Below are 12,470 nucleotides of genomic sequence, written 5' to 3'. Positions count from 1 at the left end.
TGATGCCCCCACACAGTGCACAAGGGATTCTCTCTACACGGAGCCACCGGCTTTTTGTAAGAGGATGCAGTGCGTGTGCATGGGGAAGATGTGGGGCCGTGGCAGTGGTGCAAACGTGTTACATCTTGGACGTATCCTGCTGTCGCTGGGTACCTGAGGTAGATGGTGGAGATGCCTGGTTGCTAACCGGTCCTCCACAGCTCATGTTTTCTGAGGTGATTTAAGCTTTCAACCATGAATAGTCTTTCCATATTCCTCGGATTACTTTGCTGCCCCAGGATGAAGGTTCTGGTGACGAGTAAGGCCTGCACTCCAGACTCAGGGCTTCCCACTAACGGGAATATCCTAGTGTGGGTATAACATACACCACGAACAAGGGTCTCCTACGTTCCTCGTACATCCCATCATTTCACACCAATATGGACTTTCTGATGTCGACATAGTTGTGGTCTTCGAGGAAAAACTTGACCACATTCTGACATTCATAAGGGCTTTCGTCAGTGTGAACTCTCTGATGCTTGGTAAGATGTGCTCTCTGACCAAAGTCCTTTCCACAGTCCCTGCATTTAAAAGGTTTGTCTCCAGCGTGGATTTTCTGATGGCGACTGAGATTTGAAAGGCAACCGAAACCCTTGCCGCATTCTTTACATTCGTACACTTTCTTGCCAGCGTTAACCACGTAGTAATGAATATTCTGGTGATTGGTCAGGCTTGAGCCACGACTGAAAGCCTTCCCGCAGACTCCACACACATAAGCTTTCTCTCCGGTGTGAATTTTCTGATGTGACGTGAGATGTGATTTCTGTGTAAACGCTTTCCCACATCCGTGGCACGAGTATGGCCTCTCACCGGTGTGAACTCTGTGATGCCGCGTCAAGTTTGACCTCAAAGTAAAGGACTTTCCACATTCCTTACAGTCGTAGGACCTCACGCCGGTGTGAATTCGCGTGTGCACCCGAAGATGTGAATGGAACCTGAAAGGCTTCCCACAGTGCTTACATTTAAAAGGTCTCTCTCCAGCGTGGATTTTCTGATGATGACTGAGGTCTGAATAACAACCAAATTCCTTGTCACATATTTTACACTCGTACACTTTCCTGCCAGCGTCGACCTCGTGATAATGACTATTCTGATGGCTGGTCAGGCTCGAGTCACAGTTAAAAGCTTTTCCACAGACTCTGCACACATAAGCTCTTTTTCCAGTGTGAACTTTCTGATGTGACGTGAGATGTGACTTCTGTGTAAACGCTTTCCCACATCCGTGGCACATGTATGGCCTCTCGCCGGTGTGAATTCTGCGATGCCGCGTCAAGTTTGACTTCAAAGTAAAGGACTTTCCGCATTCCTTACAGTCATAGGACTTCTCGCCGGTGTGATCTCGCTGAAGGCCCGGCATTCCTGAAGGCAAACCAAATGGCCCTCTAGAGTCCTTCCCTCGCTGAGGTGTCTTATGACAGGGACCTTGCTGACTGTGAGCGCGGTCCCATCCCGGAACAAAGGTTTCCCCACACTCCTTGTTTTTGTGGAATTTGTTACCAGGGTGAGTTAGCTGATGAAGAACATGGACAGATCCCACACTAAGGGCTTTTTCACACTGAATTCCGATTGCTCTCTCTCCAGCATTAAGTCTCTGGTGATTGGAAACCTGGTTCTCAGTGATCATTCGTTCATAGGCGACTGCCAGTTGCTCACAATATTCTTGACTTTGACGCTTTTGAAACTGATTTTTGCCTTCCCGGTCGTCTCCAAAACAGAAATCTTCAAGACTTTGTTTTCTAAAATATTCCTTCATTTCCCATTGAGATAATTCTTCATATATGCTGGGTTTCCCCAGTAACTTCTTGTTCTGAGAACTGAAATCTATGTCTGAAAGATAAATTCATAATGTTTACCCAAAACCAGATAAAGCACCCAATATAAGCAGAGTAAATATTAGATTATGATACAGGAGATGAACGGCTTTAAAAATGGCAAAATTACGACTATGAAAAGGGAGCGAGAAGTAAACACAAAATTAAAACAGCTAATAAAACAGATGGGTGAGGGTTGGGGATTTAGCTCAGTGGTAGAGCGCTTGCCTAGGGCAAGGCCCTGGAGTTCGGTCCCCAGCTCCGGAAAAAAGAACCAAAAAAAAAAAAAAAAAAAAAACAGATGGGTGAGAAAGGCATGACATTCTCCTCTGACCACGTTCATCTAAGGAGTCAAAGAAAAACTGATTGCCGAGGAATTGATTGCGAAGGGAAGAACAGACGTTAGGTTGTTTCACTTGGTGTGACCTACTCAAGTCAGCAAACTAATAATCATGACAAGAGTTCAGGAGCGGATACATGACAGCAGGAGGAGGGCGTGCTTGAGATGACGCCAATGACGTCACACACACCAGGGACCGGCAAGCATGCGTGGACAGACCTGACCATGTGTTAACAGTGCAGCATGCTACGCTGTCTCATCCTCTCCGTCTGCACAGGAATGACGACGTCCCTGACTCCACATGACTTTCTGCACAGACTGGAGAAAACCAGCGCGGCGGCTGGACCAGCTCAGTCAGAAACAAATGCAGACGCTGCTGTGCTTCCTTGTGGCCCCGCTCCCCGACTGTGAAGTTCTCCACTCGCCTTTCCTCCGCTGTGCACGGCCATGTTAATTTTCCCTCACGTTACCTTTTATTTCTTGATTTTTTTTCTGACTTTTTTTCTCTGTAAGTACACAAGTTTGCTTGTGCCAGTCTTTGCACAGACCCTTCCCCTTTTGAGGAGGAAATAAAAAAAGCCACAATCTCAGAAACATGAGAGAAACAGAATCCTTTCATAGTGTGCGTAATACTCAATGCGTCCAAAAAGCCAACAGAGAAACCTCACTGGGGGGTGCCGGGTGGCAGACCCTCTGTAGTGTGCAGCCCCTTACACAGAGGTTTAGGACCATGCTCCAGTCACAGGGATAACAAACTGTTTCATAATACATGAGGGGCACACGGTTAAAAGACTGAACCAACTGCATAAAGGAAACACAAGCTAAAGGAAGAAGATAAAAAAGAATTAACAAGAGGGCTGGAGAGTTGGCTCAGTGGTTAGCAGCACTGGCAGCTCTTGCCGAGGATGTGGTTTGGTTTCCAGCATCCACAGGGTGGCTCACAACCGTCTGTAGCCCCAGTTCTCGTGGCGTCGGCTGCCCTCTTCTGGCCTGCTCAGGCACTGCACCCCTGTGGCGCACACACAAACACAGGCAAACACACTTACGAAACCTTTAAATATTGTGTTTTTTTAATTCACAAGGAAGTGGGTAAAATGGGGGTAGAGAGAGATCACAATTTCCTAAGAGAATGATGAAGCTTGTAACTATCTGAATGAAAATGATAGGGGATCAGAGGAAAGATTCGCCGTTGAGGTTTGGTCTGTTGCTATGTGTTCGAATGTTCAGTACTGGGCCTGGTTGCCTCAGAGACAAGGGACTCCTCACACACCAAGTAATGCTGTGTGACCTTGTTCCTTCATTTAAAACTGTTGGCTGACTAAAGATGCAGACAGGCTATAGCTGGGCAGAAGAGAAGTAGGTGGGGTTTTTGGTTCCTGGGCTTTTCTCTGAGGAAAGACCATGAAGGGCAAGAGAAGATGTGGAGAGAGGAGACTTCATGGGATAGATGAGTCACGAAGCCATGGCCATGAGGGCTGGCCAACTGGATTTAAGAGTGGCCCAGAGGGGTTGGGGATTTAGCTCAGTGGTAGAGCACTTGCCTAGCAAGCGCAAGGCCCTGGGTTCGGTCCCCAGCTCCGAAAAAAAGAATAAAAAAAAAAAAAAAAAGAATGGCCCAGATAGAACATGCCAAGTTATATCTTGGGGTTATTGATAGAGTAATAGATACTAATAGCTTAAAGGATAGATATCTGCCCAGCTCCAGTGCTATATATATATATATATACACATATATGTATACATATATAAATAAATATACATATATATATATACACATATGTGTGTATATATATGTATATTTATTTATTTATTTGTGGTTTCTTTAATCTGGAAACTAAATGATCAAAGAGTTGGTAGAAACCTCTGATTGAGATTAAATATTTTATACAACTTGATCCAAACCATCCCCAGGATTGTGGCCAGTGGAGACACAGCGCAGCATGTCCTCTGTAACTAACGTGAGGACAGAGCACGTAAACGGAACGGAATCTCAAGTGGCAAGAGAGATAATCTGGAAAAGTTTTGCTCTAAAAGTCATGTCTCTCAAAGGCCTTTGGCCACTGAAAAGTTATTTCCACCATATCCTTGCCCTCTCAGAAGCTAAGCTATTATGCAGGTTCCTTTTACGTCAGCCTGACACAAGCTAGAGTCGCCTGAGAGGAGGGAGGGCTCAACTGAGAAAACGCCTCCGTAAGATCAGGCTGTGGAGAACCTTCTTAATTAGTGACTGATGGGGGAGGGCCCAGCACGCTGTGGGTCGGGCCATCCTTGGACCGGTGGTTCTGAGTCCTGGAAAAAGGCAGGGTGAGCAAGCCATGATGAACAGGTCAGTAAGCAGCACCGCTCCCCTCCATGGCCTTTGTATCAGCTCCTGCCTCCAGGTTCCTGCCCTGTTTGAGTTCCTGTCTGACTTCCTCCAGTGACCGACTCTGATGTGGAAGTGTAAGGCCAATAAACCCTTTCCTCCCCAGTTTGCTTTTTGGTCATGGTGTCTCATCACAGCAACTGACACCCTAGCTAAGGACAGCTATCACCTTTACTGATGACTGTCTCATTCTACCCCAGCTCTCACTCACCTGGATTAAGTCCTCTTGTCTCATCCCTCAAGATCATCCACAGGTCTTGTCCTTTTTCCAACAAGGAGAACAGCTGTGGCCGATAAACACAAAGTCCTGCCCAGAAGAGTTTTTTAAAAAGGAAATGAGCACATGGGTAAGAGTTGTACATTTCTCATCTGGTTTCTTGGTTCTTATGAGAGAGACAATAGTAAGGATGACAAGAGAAAGTCAAAAACTATTTCTGAGGGGTGAGGGAGATGGAGGAACCCACCAGGAGTAACTATGGCTAATTCTGCAAAGTACAAGCCGACTTCAGAGGAACTGCTTTACCACTTTGAAAAAGACCCCGGTGCTGCTGCAAGAACATCTAGGGTTGAGCTCGGAATCTCACCCACGGAGACGAGGTGGCTGTAGTTCTCCAGCATCACGTCTCTGTATAGACTCCTCTGCTCCAGGCTCAGACACGCCCACTCCTCCGGAGAGAAGTCTACGGCCACATCTTTGAACGTCATCGGTCCCTAAAGGGATACACCGAAATATCAGAGGTGAACTTAAAGAAAATGTTTAGATGAAAGGGAAAACTCTGAAAAAAGGAGAAGTCAGCAGAAAAAAATGAATGAGCACCTAGAGTTGGTAGTCTGGGGTGGGGCAGGAAGAGACATGGAAATGGATCCCCAGTCTGGTTATACAACAAACCTACAATAATAAAAACAGCATGGCACTGGCATAAAACCAGACACGTTGATCAAGAGAATTGCACTGATGACCCCGATATAAATCCATGCACTTGTAGACACCTGATTTTTGGTAAAGAAGCCAGAAACACACACTGGAAAAGAAGACAGCATCTTCAATAAGTGGTGCTGATCAAACTGGATGGCTACATGGAAGAATCCAAACAGATCCATGCTTATCCCCCAACAGGCTCAACTCCAAATGGACCAAAAACCGCAACGCAAAGCCAGAATCGCTGAACGTGACGGAAGAGACAGTGAGGAACGGCCTTGAACTCCTCAGCACAGGGAAAGACTCTCTGAACAGGACACTGTTAACACAGGCATGGAGATCAACTATTAATAAATGAGGTCTCAGGAGACTGAAATGGACACTGTTACTCAAAGCCGCAGCCTGAAGAATGTGGAACGATTTTACCGACCACACCCCATAGAGGGCTAATATCCAAACTGTATAAAGAACTCAAGAAACTAGGTGTCAAGAAAACAAATAACTGAGTTAAAACTGGGACAAGGATCTAAACGGAATTCTCGAGAGCAAACCCAAATGGTTGGGAGACATTTAAAATGTCCAACATCCTTAGTTGTCATGATAACGTGAACCAAAAGCAACTCTGAGACTCACCTTACCCCTGTGAGAAGGGCTGGGATCAATAAAACAATGACAGTTCATGCTGGTGAGATGTGGAATAAGGGGGGACACTCACCATGGCTGGTGAGGTTGAAGCCGTGTACAGCCACTGTGGAAATCAGTGTGGTGGTTCCTCAGAAGATGGACATCAATCTACCGAGGCCCAGGTGTACCATCACTCCTGGGCACATACCCAAGGACGCCTCATCCTATCACAAAGACACTCCCCCAGCCATATTCACTGCTGCACAGTTCCTAATAGCCAGAAAACGCAAACAACCCAGATGTCCCCCAACAGAAGAATGGATGAAGAAAATGTGGTATATTTACACAATGGAGTGTTACTCAGTCATTTTTAAAAAAACGATATCATGAAATGGATGGAATTAAAAAAAAAATCATCGGGGTTGGGGATTTAGCTCAGTGGTAGAGCGCTTGCCTAGCAAACGCAAGGCCCTGGGTTCGGTCCCCAGCTCCGAAAAAAGAAAAAAAAAATCGTCTTTGAGGTATACCAGACCCTGAAAAACAACAATATGGTACGTATTTGCTTATATGTGGATATTGGCTATTATGTCAAGCTATCCCATAGAATCATAGAGGTCAGGTATAGAGGAAGGGACTAGAGGAGACAGAAAGATCTCATTTGGAAAGAGAAACAGAATAGACAGCTATGGATGACTAGGGGGTTTGCTGGCACAGAAAGATCAAGTGGGGAGGACAGGTAGAACTAGGGCCCATTTGAGGGGTAGCAGGGAACCCTGTATACAGTAGAAATGTCCTAAAATGCAAACATATATGTAGCCAATCTAAACGAAATCACCAAATAATGGGGGAGGCAGAGTCCCAGTCGGCCATCTCTTGTCACCAAACGAAGCGGCCGCTACTGGAACTAATTACATCTAATTGACTCGTTGGCACCAGGGGAATTTCCAAACGACCCAGACTGTTGTCAAGCCCAGAGGCTGTTGCCCACAAACTGGCCTCATCGATGAAGACCACGGCTACCCAACTCGCTCAACATGGAGAGGTCAGGCTAGTGCCTACACGGAGCCTTCCCTTCCGGCACTGTTGGCACAGGGAGGAACTTGGTACACACCAAAAGAGAAACACAAACACGGAGCCGGCCACAAGCCCTTTGATCTACCATGCGGTCCCACCGGCAAGACATGACAGCAATGGCGGCACGTCGTGGGAGTAACCAACCAACGTGTGCTCTGACTTAAGGCCCACTCCACAACATGGCGTCCATACCTAACACTGCTTGGGTGACCAAACACCAGAGATTAGCCCAGGAACCGAGGGTAAAACCGAATATTACCATTCTTTAAAGAAAAAAAATGTAGCAACAGAAGGACTCCTACTGACATCCTGTTCTTGCTCGGCGCCATCCGAGAAGCTCCCTCCTGCAGCAGACGGGAACGAATACAGAGACCCACGGCCAGACACACATCATGTAGAGACCTTAGCCCTAAATGGGATGACTTCATTAACCACCCCCCCATGGCTTAGGGAGCCACGCCAACGAGGACACAGAGTGTGAGAGCCAGAGGGGAGGAGGACACCAAGACAACAAGGCCGTCTGAATCAACATGAGCAAAGCTCGTATGAACTCACAGAGACTGAGGCAGCATGCGCACGGCACGCACAGGCCTGCACGGCGGCCTCTGCACCCTTCATATATGATATACAGACATCGAGGCTTCCAGACTGGCAGGATGGCGACACAGTTTGTGAGAATAATGTGACAGAGCGAGACGGTGCAAAGAGGTTCCTCCATTTTATATTTGTTTGTTTTTGCTTCGTTTTTTTAAGGACAGGGTTTCTCTGTGTAGCTCTGGCTATCCTAGAATTCACTCTATAGACTAGGCAGGCCTCGGACTCAGAGATCCTCCTGCCTCTGCCTCACGGGTGCTGGTATGAAAGGCGCTCGCCACCACTGCCCAGCTAGAACTTGATCTCCTAGTGAAGAACCCTGTGGAAAATTACCCAACTCTACTCTAGAAACCCAAGGTCAAAACGCCCCAGTTATCTGTGCAAAGACTTCTCCAGCTAAGAGTTTAACTTCCCTTCCCCCACCAGACCCCCCTCCCCACCGCACCCCCTAACAGACCCTCCCACCCCGCCACACCCCCAAGTCCTCCCACCCACCACTGAGCACCCCCATATGTCTGCCCACCTACTCCACCTCTGCCTCACAGCTGCTGAGATGCCAGACATGGTCTCTGCCTTCAAACCTCCCCCCCCATGCTCTGGACACTCGGTGCGACACTTAGGTCTGGAATATCTGAGTGTACTCCCAGCGGGTTGGAATAAAGGGTTCCAATTGGCAAACTTAAATAAATTATAATAATTCCTTAGAGATCCACTCCTTAATACTTCATACTAAGTACCTTCCAATCAACACGAGCTCCATGTGTCAGTAATAGCCAAGTATAATGATAATAATAATAATAATAAAAAACAGGCCACACTTCTCTGTCTCTGAACCATCTTTCCTGTCCAAAGGCTCATGACGGAGATGTGACTTACAAAGCAGACCCTTTTTGGATAAACCTTTATGCTGCAGATAGTACCCTTTCTGCGTTCTGGCTTACTCCTCATGCCACAGACAGATAAACGCAACACTCTAATCCCTGTGAATTCAGTGTCCCGTGGGTGATGTCTACCAAAGGCATCACCAAGGGCCACACCAGAGTCAATTCCAACCCCGTCTTGATTAACTGAAATGTCCTACTCTATGAACTAAACAAGAACACTCAGACTCTATTCCCCCATTAGCCACGCAATTCCAACTTGTAAAACTATGGTTTGGAAAGGAAACTCTAGTGCTCCCTTGACAGAAGTGATTTTCTCCTCCTTTGGTGCTCTGTCAGAAAGTTAGAACCCAGAAACAATGGGCGCCATCTCCAGACTGCTTCACAACCATCCCTTAGCAGCCAGAAGACACTCAGAAAGGCAGTTTAAGGATGAGTAACAACAGACATTCACAGGCCATTTTGGAAGGTAATTACAACTTACCTGGGCCATGGCTTAAAACTTCAGGGGTTGACACGTTCTCTTCTGGGTTCCGCTATCAACAAAGTAGGGCTTGGAAAAGCTATAGGGAAAGAACCATGAGAGGTTAGAGTTTCCTTCAAGTGCGTCTTAGTTACTGCTCTACTGCTGTGAATAGACACCATGATCAAAAGAGACCAAGACAACTCTTTTAAAGGAAGTATTTAATTGGGGCCTTACTTCAGTTTTAGAGTCCACAATCATCATGGCAGGAAACAGGCAGGCATGGAGCAAGGGCTGAGAGCTTTACATCCTAATCCAAAGGCAGCAGGCAGAGTCACAGAGACAGACAGACAACTGGGCCAGGCATGGGCATTCTGAAACCTCAAAGCTCATCCGCAGTGACACACCTACTCCAACAAGGCCACACCTCCTAATCCTTCCCTAATGGAGGACCAAACATTCAAACATATGAGCCTATGGGGGACATTCTTGCCCACAAAGCTTTCCCAGGGGAAAATCTTAGGGACTCTGAGGGAATTCTACCCCCTTGCAAAGCCAGAGTAACTCAATCAAAGAGCGATGATTTGAATTCGATTAGTTATATGCAAACCATGGCAAAGACCAGAATATGAAATGGGATCGCTCTGTCTCTCCATAAACCTTCCCTATAACCATCCCAGGCCTGAATTAGATACCCAACGGTCATTTCAAAGATGGTGGAAATCTCCCAGCTGAAAGCCCACCCAATCTGCCCAGGGCTTTCCTGTGTACATCCATAACCAGTGCCTTCTACCCAATTCATGGCTGACAACAGTCCGATACCTACAGAGTCACTTTCATTCAGAGCATACAACATGAGGCATACCACCAATTTAAAGCCTAAATAAACCCTGAACAGACTCACCAGACACTTACTGAGATCACTGAGGTGATGGTGTAGCTTTTGGTAAATGTTCCTTTTTTGTTCTTTCGTTTGTTTCTTTTATTTTTAATTACTTTGTTTGTGGGTTCTTGTTCTATCTGTCTCCTAACAATGTCTTCTCTGGACGAGCTCAGCTTCTCCAGGCTTAACTGTTACCTCAGTCTGCCAGCCCAATTCACTTTCAACTGCCTCTTATTTTCGTTCTTCACAATCTCTCCTTTCTCCGCCCCTACACAGCCTTCTTTCTTCCTGCATCAACTGTCTTCTCTGACCCTTCTCCTAGACCCTGCTTCTGCCTGCTCCCCAATCCGCCCCCAACCCCGCTCTCCTACTCACAACTCTCTCCAGCTTACTCTCTCCACTCAGCGCTCAGCTTCTGCTGGCCTTTACATCCTGTGTTCCCAGAAGTCCAAAAGCCAACTGTCACTGACAAGCAAAGGGTCACTTAAAGGGCCAGGCACATAAAGTATTTCATACAGCATGTTGGTTTTTAAATAAAGATGGCCCCCACGGGCTCAGACATATGAATGCTTGGGCCCTAGCTGCTGATCAGTTTTGGGAAGGATTCGGAGGTGTGACACACCTTATTGGAAAAGAACATCCTTTTCACCTGTGTCTGCTTCAGTGAAACGTTCCTTCACCAGTCTGCCTTAGCCTTTCAGCTAAACGTTCTCCCGAGTGTTTGCCCCAGCAAAACAACACCCAACCGACCTTCCGAAGAACCCTTATGTTTCCACTTCAGATGATAGCAATAAAAATACTAAGCAAAATTATGTTTGCGTGCCTGGTGTAGAGACATGTATGTATGTGTGTTCTCCTGGACAGATTCCACCCTACCTACAAGTAGGCACGATAGCATTTCCATTCTGTGTTCTTTTCCCTAAGAATCACCAGTGATGTTTTTAATCTGTATTAACCTATACTCGCAAGTCATCTGCGAAACCCAGTTATTACCTAATTAAAAAGACCAGAAAAAGTGTTCAGTGCTTGTCTTAGCTACTTTTCTAATTTACTTCTTAAAATGTGCTAGCACGATTTATGAAACTTGGTTTGCATGTCGAATGAAAATGCTCACATAAAACCCAACCCTGAATCTTTTTTTTTTTTTCTTTTCTTTTTTTTGGAGCTGGGGACCGAACCCAGGGCCTTGCGCTTGCTAGGCAAGCGCTCTACCACTGAGCTAAATCCCCAACCCCATCCCTGAATCTTTTAACCATGGGTGGAAACTGAAATTTATTAAAAACAAACCTCAGGGATAAAAAGGTAGTTTAGAGCAATGAGCATGGTCAAGGAGACCCAGGCTCAATTCCTGGCACTCACATGAGAGCTCACAGCTGTCTCTACATTCAGTTCCAGGGGACCCAATGCCCTCCTCTGACTTTAGTGAGCCCTACACATATGGTCCACAAACATACATTTAGGCAAAGTACCCATACACATAAAATAGTAGAATAATAATAAGTTTTAAAAAATGAAAACAAAACCTCAATGGGAGTAGTGAATGTTTATAAGATTGTATGTCCATAAAATTCAGTCCAGGGTTGGGGGATTTGGCTCAGTGGTAGGGCTTGCCTAGCATGCAAAGGCCCTGGGTTGATCTCAGCTCAAAAAAAAAAAAAAAAAAAAAAGAATTCAGTCCATAAAGAATTGAATTCTGGCTGGAGAGATGGCTCAGTGGTTAAGAGCACTGACTGCTCTTCCAGAGGTCCTGAGTTCAAATCCCAGCAACCACATGGTGGCTCACAACCATCTGTAATAGGATCTCATGCCCTCTTCTGGTGTGGCTGAAGACAGTGACAGTGTACTTATATACATGAAATAAATAAATTTAAAAAAAAGATTAAAAAAAAAAAGAATAGAATTCGAATGTAAACTATGAGAATGAAAGAACCTTTTAGGACAAGCTGCAGAAAACAAACAAGCAAGCAAAAACCCAAGGTACTAACAGAGAATAAAATTACAACCAAAAATTCACATTAATGAAAACTTAAAAGCAAAACCTATTAGGAAGTCCTGAAAAAACATTTTAGTGGCGTCACTAATCACCTGCACCCTGCGTGCCTCTCCTTCACCGATAACCTTCTGTAGCTGCGCTTTGCTACTTTGCGGGTTCTTTTTTTCCTACCCTCTATCCCCCACCCCTGCTTCACCCCCTAACAATAGATAGGAAAGAAAGAAGGAAAGAGGAGAGAGGGAGGGAGAGGGAGGGAGGGAGAGAGAGAGAGAGAGGGAGGGAGGGAGGGAGGGAGAGAGAGATCTTTGAATTTCTTCCTCTTGTTTCTTCTTTGAGCATGACTACTAAAAAACTGGGGGGATTGGTGGCAGTTGGTCACTTAGGGGGTAACGACCAAACACCACCCACCTACGGAACTCTGGCATTTACATATCCTCTGAAAAATTCTCAGAATTCCGAACAGCACACAAGCGCAGAAACTGGC

The 12,470-nt window shown here is 46.0% G+C and overlaps 1 protein-coding gene across 1 annotated transcript; it reads right to left on the bottom strand.

The window, feature by feature from the left end:
• Positions 1 to 255: 255 nt before the first annotated feature.
• LOC116892339 (zinc finger protein 790-like) lies at positions 256 to 9,307 on the bottom strand. The gene is made up of 4 exons (XM_032893979.1): positions 9,132 to 9,307; positions 5,140 to 5,266; positions 4,767 to 4,862; positions 256 to 1,866 (listed from the first exon to the last, which is right to left on the bottom strand). The coding sequence occupies exons 1-4, from the start codon at positions 9,138 to 9,140 to the stop codon at positions 410 to 412; spliced, it is 1,689 nt and encodes a 562-aa protein (XP_032749870.1). The 5' UTR covers positions 9,141 to 9,307; the 3' UTR covers positions 256 to 409.
• Positions 9,308 to 12,470: the final 3,163 nt, after the last annotated feature.

This window comes from Rattus rattus, chromosome 2, assembly GCF_011064425.1.
Source record: "Rattus rattus isolate New Zealand chromosome 2, Rrattus_CSIRO_v1, whole genome shotgun sequence".
In the NCBI taxonomy this organism is placed as follows: domain Eukaryota; kingdom Metazoa; phylum Chordata; class Mammalia; order Rodentia; family Muridae; genus Rattus; species Rattus rattus.
This window is presented reverse-complemented; position numbering and strand designations above follow the sequence as displayed.

What these genes read in the sequence shown, in the direction of transcription:
- LOC116892339 (XM_032893979.1), bottom strand. An exon ending in CAGCCACCTCGTCTCCGTGG is followed by an intron (nt 4,863 to 5,139) that starts GTGAGATTCCGA and finishes TCTTCTGGGCAG; the next exon opens with GACTTTGTGTTTATCGGCCA. An exon ending in GACAAGAGGACTTAATCCAG is followed by an intron (nt 1,867 to 4,766) that starts GTGAGTGAGAGC and finishes TTTATCTTTCAG; the next exon opens with ACATAGATTTCAGTTCTCAG.